The 24,645-nt window shown below is 43.5% G+C and overlaps 1 protein-coding gene across 2 annotated transcripts; it reads right to left on the bottom strand.

Annotated features, from left to right (window-relative positions):
- Nucleotides 1-19,046, bottom strand: LOC146253703 (uncharacterized). Of its 2 annotated transcripts, none has more exons than XM_084676572.1 (10): nucleotides 18,903-19,046; nucleotides 5,360-5,506; nucleotides 5,050-5,136; nucleotides 4,695-4,946; nucleotides 4,481-4,555; nucleotides 3,436-4,356; nucleotides 2,290-3,338; nucleotides 2,003-2,164; nucleotides 1,310-1,414; nucleotides 1-1,220 (listed from the first exon to the last, which is right to left on the bottom strand). In XM_084676572.1, the coding sequence occupies exons 2-6, from the start codon at nucleotides 5,504-5,506 to the stop codon at nucleotides 3,934-3,936; spliced, it is 984 nt and encodes a 327-aa protein (XP_084532698.1). In that variant the 5' UTR covers nucleotides 18,903-19,046; the 3' UTR covers nucleotides 1-1,220; nucleotides 1,310-1,414; nucleotides 2,003-2,164; nucleotides 2,290-3,338; nucleotides 3,436-3,933. The 2 variants fall into 2 exon arrangements, with proteins under 2 accessions (XP_084532698.1, XP_084532699.1); XM_084676573.1 differs by lacking the exon at nucleotides 18,903-19,046 and adding an exon at nucleotides 5,944-6,304.
- Between the last annotated feature and the right edge of the window lie 5,599 nt (nucleotides 19,047-24,645).

Here is a 24,645-nt window from a genome sequence, read left to right as displayed (position 1 = left end):
TAGAAAAATGAGCAACAACATCTAATTAAAACTATATATATATACAGGCAAACAATATGCTAAATTACAATATTTACACAATGAAAACTATATACACAGGGGAAATTAAGTATAACTAAACAATGAAAACTATATACAAAGGCACAAATAATTATTTTTTCTTTTGCTCCTCCAGCCACTGCTCTTTGGACAGAGTCTCTGCAGAGGGGCAGTAAATTGTTCCCTTATACTGGCTGTGTCCAGTCTCTGCCGTTCTATTCTGGCCACACCTCCAGCATTTGTTGGCCTCCACTCTCTTTCGGTCGACACGGGGAGCTGGACCAGGAGCAGGTGTTGCAGGACGAAGCTGGGGAACGTGGGTGGTGCAGGAAGAGGGTGGGACAAAACGCAGGGCTTGGGGGACCATCAATGGAGAGGGGGCAGACGGTGGCCTCATACCAGGGGCTCGGGAGAAGAACACCACAGTGGGGACAGCAGCAGGGCGAGGGGCAATGATGGTAGGCGGGGCATGTTAGGGATGGGAGTGGGGCCTCCAAGGGCGGCTGAAGGACCAGGGAAGAGCTGCCTCTGGGCTGCCAGCCTTGGTCGGACCGCTGGAGGTGGTGCTGTGGCTGCATATGTTGCCCGCCTCTTGGTCTTTGCCTGCCCTGCTGTGCTCTGCGGCAGGTGGTAGGTGTGGGCTGCTCCCTGGGGTTGAGGTGGAGCAACAGCAGGGCGGACGTTGGCAGGCGGTAGAGGCTCGGCAGCCACAGACAGAGGACCTGGCAAGTTTATGCCCTGCTGCAGCACAGCCAGATCCTGCCTCTTCACCCTGCAATTGTACCACTGGGAGAGGGTCGACTGGTTCACCTCCACCAGCTGCAGGGTGGTGCCCTGCATGATGGCCCCATTGCCCAGGATGAGCTGCAGGACCTTGCGGTATCTGCAGGATCAGAGTCCACCTGGACATGCTGCTCTTCCCCTGCTTCCTGGGACTCTTGTGGATGTCCGAGAGCCGGACAAAGATGGCTTCCACAAGGCGGCAGCAGTCTGGCCACTGAGCAGGCGAACCAGTGGACCCCAGGACACACCTCTCCACACTCTCCACACCTGGCGTGAACTCCACCTTTTTTGTGGCGGAACCGCCCCTTGATCAGCCTGTCCAGGTGCCGCGCAGTAAACACCACCCTCTGCTAGTCATAATCCAGCAGGTCTTGCCACAGCCCCACAATGTTGCTGACCTAAGAAGGAAAGAAAACATATATTTTATAAGTTTATATATTATAAATATGTAAACAAATATCTGTTGTACAATGAATGTCTTGCTGACCTGCTGGTTATCGAGGGTCATGTTGGTCTGATGCCTCAGCTCCAATAAGCACTCTGCCAGTCTATCCACCCAATCCATGCCTGGCATGCCATGCTCGTCCACAGCCTGAAACATTGAACAATTTCACATTAGTGGTGGCAAAGGCATGTTATATTGACTGCTGCTGCTGCGTGTTTTATTTGTTTGCTGTCAATTACTGTGTGTTGTTCCTAATAATCAATTGCACTTGTATTCAGACACTTTCCTATCTTCTGAACTTGTTAGTTTCTATGAATGACAGTTAATTACTAGTAAAAAGTTAACATACCAGCTGTTCTTCAGGCACCTGAGAGGAGGCACCTGGGACACATTGCTGGGTTATGGGGGGAGGCAGGGTGGTAGCTACAGGCATGGGGGTGACAGGCAGAGTGGTGGTGGTGACAGGTAGGATGGAGGTGGTTAGAGACAAGGTGGTGGAAGGCAGGGTGGAGGAGGTGAGTGGCAGGGTGTTAGAAGGCAAGGTGGAGGAGGTGAGTGGCAGGGTGGGGACCACAGGCAGGGTGGTGGAAGGCAGGGTGGAGGAGGTGAGTGGCAGGGTGGGGACCACAGGCAGGGTGGTGGACGGCAGGGTGGAGGAGGTGAGTGGCAGGGTGGGGACCCCAGGCAGGGTGGTGGAAGGCAGGGCGGAAGACGGGAGGTCTTCCGAAACACTACCAATGGTGAGGTCCTGTTCGTCATCCTCAAACCCTTCATCCGCCTGTTCCTCCTCTGTGGCATGGTCCTCCAGCAGCTGGTCTGTCTCCTCAGAGTCGGGGTCCATGTCCTGCAAGGGCTGCCCTGTCTGCCTAAGCAGGTAGTTCACCCCAAGCAACTCTCCTGAACATGAACAACAATGCAATGCTAATTAGTATTAAAAAACAGATATTGAACTTACCATAATGCATAAATACTGAGCTCTCAACAACATAATTATTTGTATTCATATTTGCCCTGAGACTTACCGGTGTACTTTCTCGGCGGGATGAAGGAGGGGACATACATCAGGCTGTTGCTGTTGACGGACTCCAGCATGTCCCCCGCGTACGTCAGCAGCGCCATGCGCTTGGTGGTGATGGAGGCAGCTGCCCAGTTCTGGTTCCACCTGTTCAGGCCTTCCAGGAGGTACAGCTGGAAATTGAGCAAGTTTGCACTCGTTCCCCAAAAAAAAGAGAGAACGTGAACTATGATGAACAAGGCTATTTGAATAAAATGTCATCAGTAAGAATAATGATAAGATGATGAAATCTACAACAACCTGGAATAAACCGATTCAGGGGGCAGTGGAAGGACTCCAGGGAGGTGGAGCCTCTTACACACCTGTAGGTAGTCAGCTGGATCCCCTCCCTGGTGGAACTGCCTGTTTCTGTGTACAGGACTACACCGGGCAAATCCTGGATGCACTTCACGTGCCTCTTCTGGGTGCACCAGATGTGCTCCATCTTTGCCTGGTCCAGCAGCGGAACCCCCAGCAGGTCTCTCCCCTTCTCCCCCATCAGCTCCTGCAGCAGCTGCTCAATGCGGAGGACCGTGGCATCCACTGCACGTGTCCTCCGCCTGCAGAACTGGGACAGCTCAGCCTTGGTGATGGCCTTGTCCACCATGTCACTAGTGATGAGGGGCACACCCTCCCTTTTGAGCTGCTCCCTCTTCACCCTGTGCAGTAGGCCTACGTCTGCTGCGTCCCACTCGAACAGGCACACAGACAGGCGGCTCATGAAGAGGGGGTACAGGGCATGGGCATCGGTAGTGCATCCCACGGCCAGCCGCCGCATAAAATGCCAGATGTCCAGCCTTATTTTCAGGTCTGGCCACCCACCAAACCTGGCCTGAAGCTTTGTCTCCCCCTCCTCCGAGCTGGTCAACGAAGGCCGCACACTCCCCCAAGTAGTCGCCCAGGCGGTCCAACCACTCCTCCCCATGGTTCTCCCGCAGCTGCTTCACCAGACACGCTGGGCTGTTGCAGAGGGTCCGTTCCCGCAACATGCGTATGACCCGTATGTAACAAGCATACCTTGAAGAAAAGATCGATTAGTTTCAAGAACTTGTTCAATTATGTAAGGACCTGCAGCAGGCATTAGTCAGAAAATGATTGTAGATTTTCAACTCACAAGCGTGTCAGGATCATCCTGAACTTCCTCCTGTGAGGCAGGTCCAGCTGGTCCAGGACAGCCTGACTGGTTGCCAGATGGGTCAGGCGACACACAGTGCACCTGAGTGTCGCCGTTACCATCAGGTAGTAGCGGTCCACGTCCAGGACCTTCCGCACCCTCTTGTGCACACCGTACCCCGTCAGCTGCTTCCCACAGGTTTGGCAGAATACCCTCACTTTCCACAAGTGATAGGGCATCCATACCAAGAGCCTGTGGGCAAAAAAGCGGTCCGGTGTTGGAGCCTGGTGGTAGATCAGGACAGAGGCTGGTGACTCATACCAGAGCTTCAAGTTCAAACGCAGCTTGCCAGACTGAAACAGGGTGGACGCAATCCATCGCTGGTCCTGAACCGGGATTGTCTCCTTCATTCTGACAGGAAGCCAGAAGTCAGGAGCGGGACCAGGAGCAGGGCTAGGAGCAGGGCCAGGAGCAGGGCCAGGAGCAGCAAGCTCATCCTCAAAACAGTTCAAAAAACACAACACTTACAGCAGCCATTGCAGGGCTGGTGCTGGTCTCACAGACATTGCTGAGGCTGGAAGCTGTGCTGGGCCTCACAGAGGTCATCGCAGGGCTGGAGCGGGAAGATGTCCTCATGGAGGCTTTGTAGGGGGTGGATGGGGGCTTTGAGAGGGGTGATTCGGTCCTCACAAAAGCCATGGCAGGGCTTGATGGTGTTCTGGGCCTCATAGAGGCCATAGGGGAACCGAAGCCAGGTGGGGTGGTCCTCACAGAGGCTGTAGGGGAACCAAAGCCAGGTGGGGTGGTCCTCACAGAGGCCGTAGGGGAACCAAAGCCTGGTGGGGTGGTCCTCACAGAGGCCATGGGTGAGCTGGCAATGGCCTGGGTGTCTTCTGTCATGGTGGGTGGACTGGACAGAGGCTGGGAGAAGGATGGGGGGAAGCATTTTTTAAAAGTAGAGATCAATGGACTCAAATCAAGCTCTTAAGATTTAGGTTTGCTCGTATTAACCTATAAATATTTATTAACATATAATCATATTTACCTTTGCTTTCCTAACCACATTCACATTGGGCTTTGCAGCAGCGCCATGTGAGCCTCCAAATCGTGGTTTCGAAAACTGTGGTGACAATTACAGCATTTATCAAAGGAATACATTGTAAACCTGAAATGCTCTCCCATTTTGCCATCATCATATGTAATCAGTGGTTGTCCATATTTGAAAGCTTGAATTACAATAATAATATTGAAATACTCACCATAGACAAATTCAGTGTGGGCCGTGCTGGGAGAGAGGCTGAGGCAGAGGCTGAGGCTGAGGCAGAGGCTGAGGCAGAGGCAGAGGCTGAGGCAGAGGCTGAGGCCGTTCCCAGTGGAGGAGGGGCAGAGGCTGAGGTAGAGGCCATTCCAAGTGGAGGAGGGGCAGAGGCAGAGGCTGAGGTAGAGGCCGTTCCCAGTGGAGGAGGGGCAGCAGAGGTAGAGGTCTCTGCCACAGTTTTCCCAGTGGTTGGCTGTATTAAGGACAGAGAGATCCATGTAAGACATCACATTACTGAGCACATCACAAAGTGATTCTTTTAGTGTTTTGGTGTCAAGAAGTCTCATTCACATTACCTTTGGGTTGTGAAAGCCACAAGCACACTGCTGTGCCCCACCAAACAGCATTCTTTGGCCCCGTAACTGTAACGGACACTTCTCAATCTGTTCCAAATAAAACAAACAAATTTTTTAAAGAAAACAACCCAATAGAAATGGAACGTTTTGACATATCTTCTATTGGTGACTAAACATGACATTGACACTGAAGTTCCCGTTCATTATCCTTATCAAGGTCCCATACTGTGACTGGTATTTCTGGCACATCAGTAATCTTTTATAGGCCAACATAATTGTTTTTTAGTGATCTTTTGGTCATTTTACATACCTTTTGAAAGAGGTCATACCACCTCTTCTGTCTTGGGGCTGGCCCGTTGCCTGCATCAGCAGGCCAAACCCCAGAGCTGGCAAACCTCCTCAAACGGGACATCCATTCCCCATCCCCCATACCTTTGTAACTCTTTGAACTCGACATCTAAAAGGTAAAAGGAGCGATTTTTCACACTAGTACAATAACATGTATTTATTGTTATAATTAGCTTTTTAACATATCAAATATTTAGCTAGCTACTATTTTCAGAGGAATTTTTTCTTTTACTTTTTCTGGGTCACTTTATTACCACAAGTGAAAAAGTTATCTTTATTTCGTTTTGTCCCCAGTGACATGTATAATAGGTTAAATATTGCTTTTGCTCGTCGGAAAAACATCTGTCGCTACAGTAACCTATTAGTAATCCCTTGTAAAAGTAGCTAAATGACAGCCAATACTACCTGAGGAAATCTACTACATGACAAACTCTAAAATGACAAACTCTAATATTCGTGATATTACTTGTCATTGACCCGATGAATGCTAACATGTATTGAAATGTCAAACTGATATTTTTTTTGATTAGCTATGTATGTATTTACCTTTGCGGTGCGGTACAGAAAACAACTGGAAGTAGCGTGTCCTTCAATGAATGAACTGACGCGATTTACTGTCACTCATCTCACAACTTCGGCGGGGGTCTCTGGGGTCGTGGACGCCGTTGCTATGGCTCAGCTCTGCGTGACGTAATTGGAGATGGACGTGTTCCGATTGATTCAAATCGGCCTGACGCAATTGGACAGTGAGAATCCGATTGGCCCTCAAACCGAGGTAGCTAATTGGTCGCGATAGCCAGTCGAATGTGCTCCGGGTGCCACTACCCTGAAGGCTGAGAACTTCTGGTCAGTTTCTGTCAAAACAAAAACAAAACGTATCTCCTGTAGCATGGCTTGTTCGATTCGGCCAAAGTTTAAACGGCTGTAATTTAATGATCTTTTGACATATCAAGGTGAAATTGCGCATGGTACTTCAGAACGATGTCATCCTGTTTAACTGAACATATATTCAAATTTAAGACAGACTCAGTGTGGCTAGATTCGAACCTATGACCTTATACTTTGCAGGTCACCGTTCCAGCTCGTTGAGCTATTCTCAGTGTTGAGTATTGGCATGTTCAGTTACTGTACAAAAAAAAGCTGTTTCTCCAATGGTGAGCATTGTCAGATTTGGTCCAAGTTCAAACAGCTGTAATTCAGTCCTATTTTGACATACCAAGGTGAAGTTGTGTAATGTACGTCAATGTGATGTCATCTTAAAGCCTATTAGGTTTGAAAAACCATAATTGAAAATGACATTTGATTTAGTGACACAAACATGTTGAGTTAATGTGGAAATTTACATAAATACACCCCTTTCAGCCATTTTGTACTTGATTCAATTGCCTTAAGTAAAAAAAATTAATATGTCAATGATACATATATGTACCAAATTCCAAGTCAATTAGACCTTTGGTTAAAGAGAAGAGGAATTTTGAATGTTTTCCCAAATTATCACTGTACATGAAAATCCATCATGGCGGACCTTATGGGTCCTTGAGGCTTTTTTGTTCCTCATGAAAAATGAGGCATGCACACCAAGTTTCAGAAGAATTGGAGCAATCTGGTGGAAATGCAACCACTCTGAAAAGTGGAAATTTGGGCGTCGCCTATGGCGCCCCCTTTGGTCTGATGTGGGCCAGTCTGTGTTTGGGCCAGAGTTGTGGCATGTTGTATCAATATGCCAAATTTCTAAACTTTTTACCAATGTGTTCATGAGATAAATTACAAGAATAATCATAAATATAGCTGCAAGCAGCAATGAGGTGGCCAAGCAGTCAAATAACCCAGAAAAAATCCTCAGAAGAGGGTAACAAGTACACGCAGCAAGTTTGGTGTGAATCTATCAAAGATTTGCTGAGATACAACCCAACTTCCTGTTTGCTGGCTTAACGGCACATTTTGATTTGAAAATCAAATATCCTTTGATAACTTCTGTGAGGGTTGGTCTGATGATGATGTGTGCCAGTTCTGGGGATGATTTGACAAAAATTGGAGGAGGAGTAGGCTTTCAAAGGTTTCCGATAAAACCGGAAATGGTGGGAAATCTATATAACCGGAAACTGAAGCCATGGGGTGCGTTGAACTCGTCTCGATCCAGGGAATCCAACAGTACTTCATTTTTGAAAATCGGTCATATGGTTAAAAAGTTACATGTGTAAACACAAGTCCAACTTTGACCAGTTGGTGGCGCTAGAGTGCTCCGATAAGAGACATGAAACTAGGTTCTAGGGGCTGCCTTAGATTCCAATGACAGAAGAAGTGTAATAATAAATATAGCTGCAAGCAGCAATGAGGTGGCCAAGCAGTCAAATGACCCGTAAAACACGTTACAAATCCTCAGAACAGGGTTCCGAGTGCATGCAGCAAGTTTAGTGTGAATCCATCAAAGATTTGCTGAGATACGACCCAACTTCCTGTTGGCTGGCTTAATGGCACATTTTGACTGCCTGTACCGGGCAAACGGTTCTGAAAATCAGAAAATCATGTGAAGCCCTTTGTGAGGCTTGGTCTGAAGATACTCTCTGCCAAATTTGGTGAAGATTGGACAACATGTGTAAGAAGAGTAAAGGAAAAACGTTTTTCAATGAATTCAAAATGGCGGCCGGATCAATTCGGCTATTATCACAATTTATCATGTATCACATACGGGATGTCCCAAAATATCATGTGACAAAGGAATCACTCAATAAAAGCAAACAAATCGACAGTTATTGGCCAAAACACATTTTTACTTCCTGCGGCCACGCCCAGTGATCACATGACACCAAATTAATTGGACAGCCTCAGAAAAGGGTTCCGAGTCATCATATTAAGTTTGGTGTTGATTTCTCAAAGATTAGCTGAGATATGACCCAACTTCCTGTTTGGTTGCTTTGTTGCCGATTTTGATTGGCTGTACCGGACAAACAGTTTTGAAAATCGAATATCCTTTGATAACTTCTGTGAAGGTTGGTCTGATGATAATGTGTGCCAATTCTGGGGAAGATTTGAAAAAAATAGAAGTAGTTGAAGCGAAAAAACGTGTTTCCTTAAAATTCAAAATGGTGGAAAATCTATATAACCGGAAAATGACGTCATACGTCGAAAATGACGTCATACGTTGAACTCTCACTTTACGTGTGTAAACACAAGTCCAACTTTGACCAGTTGGTGGCACTAGAGTGCTCCGATAAGAGACATGAAACTTGGTGAATATAAAGAGGGGACTGTGCTTAATAAGTGTGCCAAATTTCACATCTTTTTACCATACGGTTCTAGGGGCTGCCTTAGATTCCCATGACAGAAGAAGTGTAATAATAAATATAGCTGCAAGCATCAATGAGGTGGCCAAGCAGTCAAATGACCCATAAAACACTTAAGAAATCCTCAGAACAGGGTTCCGAGGGCATGCAGCAAGTTTGGTGTGAATCCATCAAAGATTTTCTGAGATACGACCCAACTTCCTGTTTGCTGGCTTAATTGCACATTTTGACTCCCTGTACCGGGCAAACGGTTCTGAAAATCAAAAAATCATGTGAAACCCTTTGTGAGGCTTGGTCTGATGATAATGTGTGCCAATTCTGGGGAAGATTTGACAAAAATAGAAGTAGTTGAAGCGAAAAAACGTGTTTCCTTAAAATTCAAAATGGTGGAAAATCTATATAACCGGAAATTGACGTCATAGGGTGTGTTGAACTCGTCTTGATCCAGGGAATCCAACGGTACTAGACTCCAATGACAGAAGAAGTGTAATAATAATAATAAGAAAAGGTAGAATCACTTATGTGGCTTCGCCGCTTCGCGGCTTGGCCACCAATAATAAGAAAAGGTAGCATCACTTATGTGGCTTCGCCGCTTCGCGGCTTGGCCACCAATAATAAGAAAAGGTAGAATTACTTATGTGGCTTCGCCGCTTCGCGGCTTGGCCACCAATAATAAGAAAAGGTAGAATCACTTATGTGGCTTCGCCGCTTCGCGGCTTGGCCACCAAATATAACTGCAAGCAGTAATGGCGGATTCCTCCAAACACTGCGAACCATTGAAAAATGTTAATTCTTGACAAATTGTAACTGTATAGAAAAATGTATGCTGCAGAATTACCAATGGCATACCAAATCTGAAATGCAATACCATCAAGATCCACAAGGGCCTTTATTTCAAGCCAGTAAGTGAAGGAAGGGGGCTTGGTGTGCTTATCCATTCCAGAAAGCCTTGTATCTTTATGCATTAAGGCGTGGCCTGTAGCGCCACCTATGGGTAATGGTGGGCCATTTGTGGTGTGGTAGTTACTCTTGGCCCATACTATTAATGTTTCAGGATTTTAAAAACTTTTTACCATTGCATATAAAATCGGAAATGCAATACCAACAGGATCCACATGGGCTTTGGGTAAAGTGTGGTAGTTACTCTTGGCCTGTACTGTCAATGTGTCAGGATTTGGAGACCTTTTAACTATTGCATACAAAGTAGGAAATGCAATGACACCAAGGGCCTATGCTGATATTCAAGGAATGAGTGGGGGCTTGGTCAGCCCACACAGTCCTGATATGTTGCGTGTGTGTCTTGCCAAGCCCACGCGTGTCAAGGGAAGAATGAGTGTGTGAGAATTTGGAGCATGCGCGGGGAGGAGCAGGGGACACATTTCATTGTAAATTTCCCTAGAAATTAGCCAAGCATGCATGTTTCAAAGATTCACCAAAAATCGACCTTTCATCTTAGAGTCAACTTTTTCTCAGATTTGTGTACTAAACATTCTCAAGAGTCTTCATATGAACTTGTTTGACTGGCTTACATGTAAAGCATTGCGAGCCATTGAAAAATGTATATTCTTGACACATTGTAACTGTATAGAAAATCAATGCTGCAGAATTTCCAATGGGATACCAAATCTGAAATGCAATAACATCAAGATCCACAAGGGCCTTTATTTCAAGCCAAGAAGTGAAGTGCTTTAATCTTCAAAAGAAGTGAAGTGCTTTGTGCTTTAGGGCGTGGCCTGTAGCGACACCTATTGGTAATGGTGGGCCATTTGTGGTGTGGTAGTTACTCTTGGCCTATACTATCAATGTTTCAGGATGTTTTTAACTTTTTACCATTGCATACAAAATCGGAAATGCAATACCAACAAGATCCACATGGGCTTTTGTTAAAGTGTTGTTGTTACTGTTGGCCTTTACTATCAATGTTTCAGGATTTGGAGAACTTTTTACCATGGCAAACAAAATCTGAAATGCAATACCATCAAGATCCACAAGGCCTTTGCAAAAGACCAAGGAATGAGTGGGGGCTTGGTAAGCCCACACTCTCCTGAAATGTTGCGTGTGCGTCTTGCCAAACCCGCGTGTGTGTCAAGGGAAGACCTATGGGTAATAGTGGACCATTTGTGGTGTGGTAGTTACCCTTGGTCTATACTATCAATGTTTCAGGATTTTTATAACTTTTTACCATAGTATACAAAATCGGAAAAGCAATACCAACAAGATCCACATGGGCTTTTTGTTAAAGTGTTTCTTTGCCTATACTATCTATGTTTCAGGATTTTTAGACCTTTTTACCATTGCATACAAAATCGGAAATGCAATACCATCAAGATCCACATGGGCCTTTTTTTCAAGCCAATAAGTGAAGGGAGGGGGCTTGGTGAGCCTATCCATTCCAGAAAGCCTTGTATCTTTGTGCTTTTGGGCATGGCCTGTAGCGCCACCTATGGGTAATGGTGGACCATTTGTGGTGTGGTAGTTACTCTTGGTCTATACTATCATTGTTTCAGTATTTTTATAACTTTTTACCATTGCATACAAAATCGGAAATGCAATACCAACAAGATCCACATGGGCTTTTGTTAAAGTGTTTCTCGGCCTACACTATCAATGTTTCAGGATTTGAGACCTTTTTACCATTGCATACAAAATCGGAAATGCAATACCATCAAGAGCCACATGGGCCTTTGCTAAAGACCAAGGAATGAGTGGGGGCTTGGTCAGCCCACACTCTCCTGAAATGTTGCGTGTGCGTCTTGGCCGCGCGTGTGTCAAGGGAAGGCTGAGTGTGTGTGAGAATTTGGACCACGCGCGGGGAGGAGCAGGGGAGACATTCATTGGGAATTTGCCTAGAAATTAGCCAAGCTAGCATGTTTCAAATATTCACCAAAAATCGACCTTTCATCTTACAGTCAACTTTTTCACAGATTTGTGTTATAAACATTCTCGAGAGTCTTCATATGAACTTGTGATTGAATCAGAGTATCACTTTTTGACTGGCTGATGTGTAAAGCATTATTTTAGCGGTAGCGATAAGTTCAATTTGCTTTACATCAATCATTTTTAGAGATATGAATTTGCCTTTGCACATGGTAACATGTTGTAGTGTCTTCCATCGATATACCAAGTTTAGTGTTGATATCTCAAAGATTTGCTGAGACATGACTTCACATCCTGTTTGGCGGCTTTTCTGATGAATTTGATTGGCTGTACCGGACAAACGGTTGTGAGGATCAAAATTATTTTCGATAACTTTTGTGAGGCTCGGTCTGAAGGTCATCTCTGGTAACTTTGAAGAAGATTTGACAAGAATTGTAGGAGGAGTAGGCTTTCAAAGGTTTTTGATAAAACCGGAAATAGCGGAAAATCGATATAACCGGAAATTGACGTCATAGCTGCAAGCAGTAATGGCGGATTCCTCCAAACACTGCGAACCATTGAAAAATGTTTATTCTTGATTTCCCTAGAAATTAGCCAAGCATGCATGTTTCAAAGATTCACCAAAAATCGACCTTTCATCTTAGAGTCAACTTTTTCTCAGATTTGTGTACTAAACATTCTCAAGAGTCTTCATATGAACTTGTTTGACTGGCTTACATGTAAAGCATTGCGAGCCATTGAAAAATGTATATTCTTGACAAATTGTAACTGTATAGAAAATCAATGCTGCAGAATTTCCAATGGGATACCAAATCTGAAATGCAATAACATCAAGATCCACAAGGGCCTTTATTTCAAGCCAAGAAGTGAAGTGCTTTAATCTTCACAAGAAGTGAAGTGCTTTGTGCTTTAGGGCGTGGCCTGTAGCGACACCTATTGGTAATGGTGGGCCATTTGTGGTGTGGTAGTTACTCTTGGCCTATACTATCAATGTTTCAGGATGTTTTTAACTTTTTACCATTGCATACAAAATCGGAAATGCAATACCAACAAGATCCACATGGGCTTTTGTTAAAGTGTTGTTGTTACTGTTGGCCTTTACTATCAATGTTTCAGGATTTGGAGAACTTTTTACCATGGCAAACAAAATCTGAAATGCAATACCATCAAGATCCACAAGGCCTTTGCAAACATGGTAACATGATAACTTTTGTGAGGCTCGGTCTGAAGGTCATCTCTGGTAACTTTGAAGAAGATTTGACAAGAATTGTAGGAGGAGTAGGCTTTCAAAGGTTTTTGATAAAACCGGAAATAGCGGAAAATCTATATAACCGGAAATTGACGCCATGGTGTGCGTTGAACTCGGCTTGATCCAGGGAATCCAATGGTACCTCATTTTTGAAAATTGGTCATACGGTTCAAAAGTTGCGTGTGTAAACACAAGTCCAACTTTGACCCGTTGGTGGCGCTAGAGTGGTCTAATGGGAGACCTGAAACTTGGTGTAGGTATAGAATGAACTGTCCTTAATGAGTGTGCCAAATTTTACAAAAAGTTGTCGAAGGGGTCTAGGGGCTGCCATTGACTCCCATGGCACTAGAATAAAAAAAAAAAAAGAAGAAAACTAACAATAACAATAGGTTTCCTCCTTACGGAGGAATCCTAATAATAAGAAAAGGTAGAATCACTTATGTGGCTTCGCCGCTTCGCTGCTTGGCCCCTAATAATAATAATAATAATACTAACAATAACAATAGGTGCCTCGCAGCTTCGCTGCTTGGCCCCTAAATATAGCTGCAAGCAGCAATGGAGGGGCCAAGCAGTCCAGAGCAGGACATGGCCTCCATAGCACTTGCGCAACAATTAAGTCACAATAACCTGTTGCACTCATTGCAACACACCAAGTTTGGTTGAAATATCTGTTTGCGTTCCAAAGTACTGAGTGTTCAAACTGTTTTTTTACTGGTATAACACCACAGGCCTCCTCTGCCCCTCGTGGGAACGATGGAACCCAAGTTTGGTGACAATCGCACAAATGGTTGCTGAGTTACGGTCTCACGTGTCTTTTGCGGCTTCGCTGCCGCCTTTGATCGGCTCTACCGAACAAACGGTTTTGAAAATGGAAAATCCATCTTACACCTTTTTGAATTTTGGTCTGAAGATCATCTGTGCCAAATTTTGTAAAAAATTTGGGGCGTGTAAAAGGTTTTTACACTTTTCCATTAAATCCAAAATGGCGGCCGCGTCAATTCGGTTGTTATGAAATATTATCGATGGTCAAGCTTGATAACTCATAAGACATCAACAGACAAAGAAATTACTTTATTAAGGTAAACACTTAAATAGTTATTAGCCAAAACACGTTTATGCTTCCGGCCACGCCCCCTTTTAGTCACATGACATAATATTTGGAGGACATCCTCAGAATAAGGTTCCGAGTAGGCATACCAAATTTGGTGTCACTGTCTCAAAGAACTGCTGAGATATTACTTAATTTCCTGTTTGGTGGCTTTCCTGATGACTTTGATTGGCTGTCACGGACAAACGGTTGTGGGGATCAAAATGCTCTACCATAACTTTTGTGCGGCTTAGTCTGAAGATCATCTCTGGTAATTTTTAAGAAGATTTGACAAAAATTGTAGGAGGAGTAGGCTTTCAAAGGTTTTTGATAAAACCGGAAATAGCGGACACTCTATATAACCGGAAATTGACGCCATGGTGTGCATTGAACTCGGCTTGATCCACGGAATCCAACCGTATCTCATTTTTGAAAATGGGTCATACGGTTCATACAGCTTCGCTGCTTGGCCCCTAATAATAATAATAATAATAATACTAACAATAACAATAGGTGCCTCGCAGCATCGCTGCTTGGCCCCTAATAATAATAATAATAATACTAACAATAACAATAGGTGCCTCGCAGCTTCGCTGCTTGGCCCCTAATAATAAATATAACTGCAAGCAGTAATGGCGGATTCCTCCAAACCCTGCAAACCGTTGAAAAATGTTTATTTTTGACAAATTGTAACTGTATAAACAAATCAATGCTGCAGAATTACCAATGGGATACCAAATCTGAAATGCAATACCATCAAGATCCACAAAGGCCTTTATTTCAAGCCAAGAAGTGAAGGGAGGGGGCTTGGTGAGCCTATCCATTCCAGAAAGCCTTGTATCTTTGTGCTTTGGGGTGTGGCCTGTAGCACCACCTATGGGTAATGGTGGGCCATTTGTGGTATGGTAGTTACTCTTGGTCTATACTATCAAAAAAGCTAGACCAGAGCAAACCCCCCGCTCTCAGGGTACTGAGCTTCAGCTCAGTCATGATGCTGGGGTGAATGTAGGCCTATCTGTAGAGACCAGGAAGACAGACACACCGGCCAGCTGCCCTGATGGGTCCGTGATAGATCATTAATGCGGGTTGTATCCTACAACGCTCGTGGCCTCAGAGTAGGACATACTGCTGCTGATAGATCAAGACGTTTGGTGGTGGACACATTGCTGGACGAGAGTGACACTGTCTGCCTTCAAGAAACCTGGATGGCCAAGCAAGATCTGGACAAATTGAACTCCCTACACAAGAACTTTCATGGTGCTGTAGAGTCCACTACCGATCTCAGCATGAGAATGGTTCGTGGGAGGATAGCTGGTGGTGTAGCTATGCTGTGGAACATAAAATATGACCCAACGGTAAAGGTGGTGCGGCTTAACGTTGACTGGGCTATTGGGTTGGAGTTTAATCCTAATGAAAATAAATGTACTATTTTAAATATGTACACACCATATGAATCCTATGACCATGAGGATGAATTTCAGAAAGGTTAGCTTTTATTCAGTCCTTCATAGAGGACAATAGTTCATGTTGTGTCTATGTCATGGGTGATTTTAATGCTGACATGTCAGATAAGTGTTTATTCGCACAACATCTGCAGCAGTTCTGTAATGAAACTAAATTAATTATATCAAGCGTTATTGCCTGATACAAGTTTTACCTATGTAAGTGAAGCGTGGCACACAACTTCCTGGCTAGACCATATTGTGAACACAGCCGATGCTCATGGCTCACTGGAAAGTATAGAGATGTGTTATGGGCTGGTCACCACTGAACACATACCAGTTGCTGTGCTGCTAAATGTTGAGAGTGTACCCTTGTTGGCCAACAAGGGTAATGCTGCTCCCTCAAGAAAACTGGACTGGTCAAAATTGACCAAAGAGGTTATGCACAGATATTCTCTATTAACTGTCAGCTTACTTAGTGATGTTGAATTGCCTTGGGATGCCCTAATGTGCACGGATATGAACTGCAACGATGAACATCATGCTGAAAAGCTCTGTGCCATTTATGATGATATTGTCAAATGTCTTTATGCTACCAGTGAACCTTTTATTAATCACAAAAGTAAGGCCCCTAACACACGGCCTGGCTGGAATGAATTTGTGTTTGAGCAAAATGCTGCTGCTAGAGAAGCCTTTAGAGTCTGGTCAGCGGCAGGCAGAACCAGACAGGGAGTGCCGCTTGATCACAAATGCAAGATTTAAATATGCACTCGTTTTATTAAGAGAAATGAAAACACAATGAGAGCAGACTCGCTGGCCAGAATGATGCAGAATAACAATCTTACTGACTTCTGGAAGGAGGTCAAGATCACAAATAATAACAGAACTCCCCTCCCATCTGATATCGAGGGGGTTAGTTGTCCAGAGAAGATTGCTGATCTATGGCGTGAGCACGACAGTAAACTATTTAATTGTGTTAAAAGTAACACAGTGAGAATTGATAATGAATATAAAGGTATCTCTTCAGACTTGATTGTTAGATCAGTAGATATTAATGATGCCATCCACATGTTAGACAACAACAAAGCTTGTGGTATGGATTGCATTTCTGCAGAGCATCTAAAAAATGACAGTTATAGACTCAGTCCATTACTAGCCATGTGTCTCACTGGAATTGTGGTTCATGGTGTTCTACCGAATTCTATTATGTCAGTACTGTTAGTGCCTGTTGTTAAAGATAAGGCTGGTAAACTGAACAGCATAGACAACTATCGACCCATTGCATTGGCCAGTATCTTGTCTAAAGTGTTTGAGAGAATTCTTTATTGAAATTGGAAATGTATATTCTGACCGCAGACAATCATTTTGTTTTTAAAAGAAAACATGGTACCGATCTCTGTATCTATACTCTGAAGGAGATTGTCTCTAGGTACATAAGTCTTAATTCATCTGTATTTTTATGCTTTATTGATGCTTCCAAAGCTTTCGATCGAATTTGTCATGAAAAACTGTTTATGAAGCTGCTAGCGATAGGTGTCCCTAAACCTCTTGTGAGGATTTTGGTGTTGTGGTATGCCAATCATACTTTTCATGTTAAATGGGACAATGTTGTATCAGCTCCTTTCCATGTTGGTAACGGAGTTTGACAAGGAGGAATTTTATCTCCCTTTTTGTTTAATGTGTACATGGACGACTTATCAAGCCAGCTGAATAAGACAAATACAGGCTGTTTTGATGGTGAATCTATTGTCAATCATCTGATGTACTCAGATGATCTGGTCCTACTCAGCCTGTTGCAACAGATGCTGTGGGTGTGCTCTCAGTATGACTTTGATCATGATATAATGCAAAGAAAAGCCATATAATGATAGTCAGAAGTAATCAGGACAGGAAATTAACCTTCCCTACCTTTTATTTATCTGGAAGTCCCCTTGGTGTTTGTGAGGAAAATATCTGGGCCATGTCATTTCTGATGATTGGACAGATGACAACGATATATATCGACAGCGCTGTAAAATATATTCTCAGGCCAATATGTTATTAAGGACGTTTTCTATGTGCTCAGATTCAGTTAAATGTTCCCTGTTTAGAACCTACATAACACCATTGTACACTGCTCATTTGTGGTCTATGTACAGGAAAAGGAGTATACAGATACTGAAAGTAGCCTACAATGATGCTTTTAGATTGCTACTTAATGTGCCTAGGTGGCACAGTGCTAGTCAGTTGTTTGTGTCTAAGCACGTACCAACCTGTAAGGCACTCTTGAGACAACTGATGTATGGTTTCATGTGTCGACTGGACAAGTCTGAGAAGTGAATAGTAGAGGCTCTGGTCAACCCTCTAAAGAGCTGCTATCGATTTACTTGAAACTTAAGACGACATTGGCACAAAAGTCTTCATACTTTTTAAAGAACTGTATTATCTATTTTTTATCTTTTAGTTTTTTCTATGTTTTATAGCTCTGTCTGTTATTGGGTGTGCTTTGCCTTCGGCAAGGGCACAACCATTGTTATCTCACATATATATTATTGTGAGAATGCTGTTAAGCATTCTCACTTGTTTTCCTGTTTCTCTTTATTGTGAGAATGCTGTTTAGCCTAATGAGGACTAAATTGTTCCACTTAACGTTTAACATTCGACTGTTGAAGTAACTGGTATTTTTTAAATTCATCATTCCGCTTACAATTTACCACATTAACAACACTTATATCTGTAGTACTTGATGCAAGTTGAATCAAACCATGATCACCAGCAACTGTTCAATAGATAAAAATAGAACAGAATATACAAGGCAACCAACTGCAATTCAATAAATCATGTTATTGTTTACTGTACAAAATGTCCAGTGTTCTTCCACTCCGTTTGTTTGTAGTGATCCAGTGATCTAAATGTCTGCTGTTCACAAACCTCAGCCTAGGCACACACACAATTATTATAGTGGTTGAAATGCAGTATAAAATGTCCAATGATTGAGCTCCTGCACTTCATTTGATCTTAGAAAAAGTGTTGCTTAGCTCTACATTAGATACTAGCCCTAGTCTAGCTCTAACTGCAATTAGAATCTAACAAGTCATAATCTTACGATAAATTGTATCCAAAGCTGGCTATATGAAATACTACTAATAACAATTGATATGTGTTGGTTGAAATATATAAAAAATGCAGGATTTTCATCAATTTACCAGCTAACTTGCTTCGGATCCTTTAATCTGCCATTCATTGTTGCTAGCTCTACTAACTAGGCTAATATGAGAAGACTAACTTTGTATGCCAATGAACACCAATAACTAGAACTAATTTCACAGACTATAACCAAACCAACGGACTTCTGGTTATGATACACGTGCTCTCTAGCTATAGCTTCAGTAAAAGTGTTGCTTAGCTCTACGTTAGATAGCTAGCTAGCTACTAGAATTACAGTTTAGCTCTAACTGCATTTAGAATCTAACACGCTATAATCTTACGATAAATTTGATCTAAAGCTGGTTATATGAAATACTACTAATAACAATGGATATGTGGTGGTTGAAATATAAAAAAATGCAGGATTTTCATCAATTTACCAGCAAACTTGCTTCGGAGACACTGAAAATGAATGGGGTTCAACGGTGGAAAATACAATGTTTGGAACTATAGGTCGCGTGAGACACGCTTTACTTCCGCATTCCTCAATAACAATGGGAGTCTATGGAAGTGTCGCAACTCTCTTTTTCTATGTATCTGGGTGAACCTATCTGACTAGTGACTACTAACCTGAACTCCATTGCCACAGCCTAAACTTTGTCAATCTGTTCATGAAAATAATTCATTTCAGCCTAGACCGTACAACGGAAGTAACGTTAAATCGAATTAAACCAATGCAATCGCTACCAAGACAGTAGTACAGTAGTAGTAGCCTACAATTTACCAGGGCAGCTTCTCCACACAGCAGGTCTATATTGCATTTTGCCTTGTTACTGACAATGATCGCTACCACTGACATTTTTATGAATGAGTGATTTCCCCCTAACTAAATGTCAAGTTTATTCACGTTTTTGGGGGCATATTTTCAGTTAGCAGATGGTACTATTTTAATCGCGATTCCATCTGAGATAGCTACTGCTGGTAACGTTGTTGTTAAAATAAGCTTCAAAGGGGGTTCTTTATTAATGAATGAATGCAATATGAGTAGGCTAAATGCCTGAAAATATCAGGAGAAGGGAAAAACTTGCAATGACATTTAAGTAATAGAGATTAGGTAAATTTTTACACTGGTCTGCCAAATGTTTTCGTTTTACATTGTGATATGAAACACGTTTGTGAAATGTAGCTAACTAGCTAAATATGATAGCTCTATAACTACTACGCTGATATTATTAGAGCTAAGCTAGTAGATCTACATTCGGAAACAGTGGTCTGCTATTTCACAGAGGAGTTAGCTCTAGCTGTTACCCCAGCACATCTGCTTATATCTGCAGTGTTACCAAGTGTTAGACCTAGCTACAGTTAACTTGCTACCTTGTTAGTCTTCCATTCCAGACCTCTTCTGGGAGGTACTGTACAAATCGTCCAGCCACCAGCTAGTGCCGTAGTGGTAGTCAGTTAGCAAAAAAAAAAAATCTAGCTAGTCTAGTCATCATTTTTGTTTTTGGTAGAATACAAAGTGATTATTTAAAGTCAAGTAGCTAAGTGAAATGTTCGGTTTACACATAACAACAGACCAGGATGGTTTACAAAGATGCCTTTTCCATTCATACGTCTGAGCTTGCTTTTAAATAACAGAAAACATTAATATATGGAGTTTAGATGGTTTTATGAATCAATAAGTCCTACACCAGCTTGCAATCTACTTGGGTCGGGAGTCGGGACCCACCACTTGAGAAACACGGTCCTACACATAATTAGACTAACTGTAATATTGACGTCCCATAGCCTACAATTGACCCTTTAAATATAGCAAAGATGGGTGTTGATTTTTTAATCCTTAATGTATTGTGTAAAATTAGCTACATTAAGCTGATGTCTTTCTAACCCGGTGCAACAGGTGCCCTGAGAGGATTAAGGAGTTGAAGAAGCAGATGCTGTGTCTTCCCCTTGATGGGCAACCAACAAGTTGTTTATCTGATTACAATTTAATAAGTTACCTAGCGCTGCATCTTCATGAGCTACATTTGGCCTCCTTCTCTTCCAACCAACCAGTATCACCTCTCCTCCATCTGAGTGATGCATGTAATTTTCACAAACTTATTATCAAGGGAACACAATGGTCAGAACTGCAGTCATACACTTAAATGCTTTTTTAAATATGTAAACACCAGAAGACTATGGGCAGCTGGGGCAGCCGCAAGCACACCCTCACAATTTCCCCAGAAATTGTATGCTCTCTAGTTTTATATGGAACTTGGCGTCTGAAATAAAGATGTATATATATATATATATATATATATATATATATATATATATATACATATACATATATATATATATATATATATCAATGTTTCAGGATTTGTATAACTTTTTACTATTGCAAACAATAGTGTGCAATAGTAACTGGAAATTACTGGAAATTAGCTACTTCAAAGGTGAGTTTCTTTACAGAAATAGATTTAAATATATAAACATATTTTCTGAAATCGGATGGAGCATGCTATTACGTATAGGTTTGAAATTTAGGCTATTAAGCCTGGTTATCTGTTTCAGATTAACATTGTTTACGTTAGGATTTCGCTAGCTACTAGCTAGTAGTAAAGCTAGTATACTGTACTGTAGAGTTAAGGCTAAACCCTCCAGAAAGTTAAATACTGAAAATACATACAAAGTTTAGCGTCTCACAAATCACCCACAAAAGAATTATTGAAAATAAATGTCAGAACTAGAAAAAAACCTTGTCCGAAAATAGTTTATTTAGCCCTGGAAGACTGTGGAGCTAGCGCGTGGCTGATCACGTTTTGATCAGTCGGCACAGCAATGGCGTCTATAAAAGTATCATGTCACTAATTCTTCCAATTTGTACATGCCATCTGTTTTTGGATAAGTTTATTCGTTTTAACCTAAAGATGCGTCAGTTCTAAATATTTCCGACGCTTCGACGAGTGAGTTTTTTCCAAAACGGCAGCTAGGTAGCTTTTATTAGCTTCCGTTACCTAACAACCTAGCATAATACTCGTAGCAATGCTCCTACCTGCTAGTGTTACTTGTTAGCCTCCTAATTGTAAATTTTGAAGCCATACTATAGCGTTGGTCACATTGTTTGTCTATCGGAAAATAGTCGATTGTAATGTTCAGAATCACACGTGCGACGCTACGCTGTGAGGCCCTGCTTTTGAACGATCACACATGTGCGATGCTGATCCTTTTATATTTAGCGTTATATCTGCTGTATACCAACACGCACCAGGGTGAGCTACAACAACGACAAACCCTGGTTTACAGCAAAACTCAGAAGGCTGAGGCTGGACAAAGAGGCCGCGTTTAGGAGTGGGGACAGGGACAGTTTCAAGGAGTCGAAGAACAGGTTTAGCAAGGCGGTGAGAGACTGTACTCAGAGAGGCTGAAGCGCCAGTTCTCTGCTAACGACTCTGCTTCTGTCTGGAGTGGGCTCAGGCAGATCACCAACTTCAAGCCTAGAGCCCCACACTCCACTAACGACTCTCGTCTGGCCAACGACCTGAACGAGTTCTACTGTCGTTTTGAAAGACAATTGGACAGTCCTGTACAACTCCTTTCCACCCGTGAGGCCTCCCCCCTCCCCCCCTCTACAGTGACGACCTTCTCCATTCAGGAGAGAGAAGTGAACAAACTGTTCAAGAGACAGAACCCCCGCAAAGCAGCTGGGCCGGACTCTGTCTCTCCAGCCACCCTCAAGAACTGTGCTGACCAGCTGTCTCCGGTGTTTACCTACATCTTCAACACCTCCCTGGAGACATGCCATGTGCCAGCCTGTCTCAAGTCCTCCACCATCATCCCTGTGCCCAAAATGCCCAGGCCAACTGGACATAATGACTACAGACCCGTCACCCTGACCTCTGTGGTAATGAAGTCTTTTGAGCGCCTGGTGCTGGCACACCTTAAAGCCATCACAGACCCTCTACTGGACCCCCTGCAGTTTGCCTACAGAGCCAACAGGTCTGTGGATGATGCAGTTAATATGGCCCTCCACTTCACCCTACAGCACCTGGACCCCCCAGCATCCTACGCCAGGATCCTGTTTGTGGACTTCAGCTCTGCCTTTAATACCATCATCCCCGCTCTGCTTCAGGACAAGCTCTCCCAGCTGAACGTGCCTGATTCCACCTGCAGATGGATCACAGACTTCCTGTCTGACAGGAAGCAGTGCGTTAAGCTGGGAACACAAGTCTCTGATTCCCGGTCCATCAGCACTGGATCTCCCCAGGGCTGCGTCCTTTCTCCTCTACTCTTCTCCCTGTACACCAACAGCTGCACTTCCAGTCATCCGTCCGTGAAACTCCTGAAGTTTGCGGACGACACCACCCTCATTGGGCTCATCTCTGGTGGAGACGAGTCTGATTATAGATGGGAAGCAGACAACCTGGTGACCTGGTGCAGCCAGAACAACCTAGAGCTCAATGCTCTCAAGACAGTGGAGATGGTTGTGGACTTCAGGAAGAACACAGCCCCACTCACCCCCATCACCCTGTGTGACTCCCCAGTCAACACTGTGGAGTCCTTCCGCTTCCTGGGCACTATCCTCTCCCAGGACCTCAAGTGGGAACTGAACATTAATTCCTTTACCAAGAAAGCACAACAGAGGATGTACTTCCTGCGGCAGCTGAAGAAATTCAACCTGCCAAAGACAATGATGGTGCACTTCTACACAGCCATCATTGAGTCCATCCTCACCTCCTCCATCACCACCTGGTACGCTGCTGCCAGTGCCAAGGACAAGAGCAGGCTGCAGCACATCATCCGCACTGTTGAGAAGGTGATTGGCTGCAATCTGCCTTCCCTCGAGGACCTGCACACCTTGAGGACCGCGAGACGGGCGAAGAAGATTGTGGCTGACTCCTCCCACCCTGGACATTCCCTGTTTGTCCCTCCCCTCTGGCAGAAGGCTGCGGTCCATCAGGACCAAAACCTCACGCCATACAAACAGTTTCTTCCCTTCCGCTGTTGGCCTCCTCAACAAGGCCAAAGCTCACACTGACTGAATGTCCTAAAAAACTTTTTGCACTACACTCAACTCCTGTAATTTTTGTATTTTATATTGTATTTTATATTGTAAATTGGCAACTTATATTCTACTTTATTGTATATTCTATTTTATTTTAATTGTATTCCACTTAGTACTGCTAGTTTATGTATCCTTAGTATAGTTAGACCACATATTTAAATGTAAGATTCCTATATGTTTACTGTATGCACCTTCCTGCCAAAGCAAATTCCTTGTCTGTGCAAACTTTCATGGCGAATAAATCCCATTCTGATTCTGATCAAAATGCTAATACTATGTACTTAAACTACATTCCACTTTCATTTCTCAACAGAGTATCCTACCACCGTCACACGGCCTAGCACTGTGTCCCTGGGAAATTATGGTAAAGTAATGAATGACCGTTTTTAACAGTGACAATAATTGTATGAACCATGGCAACCCTAAAGGCTATGTTTTTAAGCAAAAGCATGACTTAAAACTTTTGCATCACCAGACCCCTAGGTGTCAACTCTGGTCTGGTAGAGGAGAACCCATATGGGGTCCAGGAAAACAGCTGGCAGCCAGGCAAGTGCAAATATAAGACACTCAAAGCTTCTCAATAGCATTGCCAACTCATTGTAAGGCATACTTAAAGGTGCCAGTATCCGTTACGGATGGGCGGGCCGCCGGATAGGACGGATTAATTAGCATTTCTGTTACCTTTATGGTTCTCCGAAGGCTGGGGGTGCTGAAAACAATTCACCGCCAGAACAGTAGGTGGAGAAGCGTTTTTTTTGTCGAAAACACGTTGCTTTGTTGCGTTTTTGTAAGTTAGAAATCGTCGTTGTTTATTTCCCACCTCTCATCACACGTGTGACCCTCCTACCAACTGTAACTAGTCAGACGATGAGTGCTGCAGGTGCAGACGCATAATATTATATTAAAGACTGTGTCTAATGCAATATAACCACCTGAAAGAGCAAATGTGGCCCGCCACGTCATTTTATGTGGCCTGCGGAAGCTTAATGGGCTATTGAAATAAGTCTACGCTGCTTTACAGCGTGCATTGACCATAAACGACATCTCTCACCATGCATTTCTTCGGGTGAAGGCGAGCATGGTTTGAATGACAGCACTCCAATGCAGCCGGTTCTGCGAGCGTACCCCATGTG

The sequence above is a fragment of the Hypomesus nipponensis genome, chromosome 17 (genome assembly GCF_054491055.1).
Source record: "Hypomesus nipponensis isolate SF chromosome 17, ASM5449105v1, whole genome shotgun sequence".
Classification (NCBI taxonomy): domain Eukaryota; kingdom Metazoa; phylum Chordata; class Actinopteri; order Osmeriformes; family Osmeridae; genus Hypomesus; species Hypomesus nipponensis.
The sequence above is the reverse complement of the archived record's forward strand: the minus strand, read 5'-3'. Positions and strand labels throughout refer to the sequence as shown.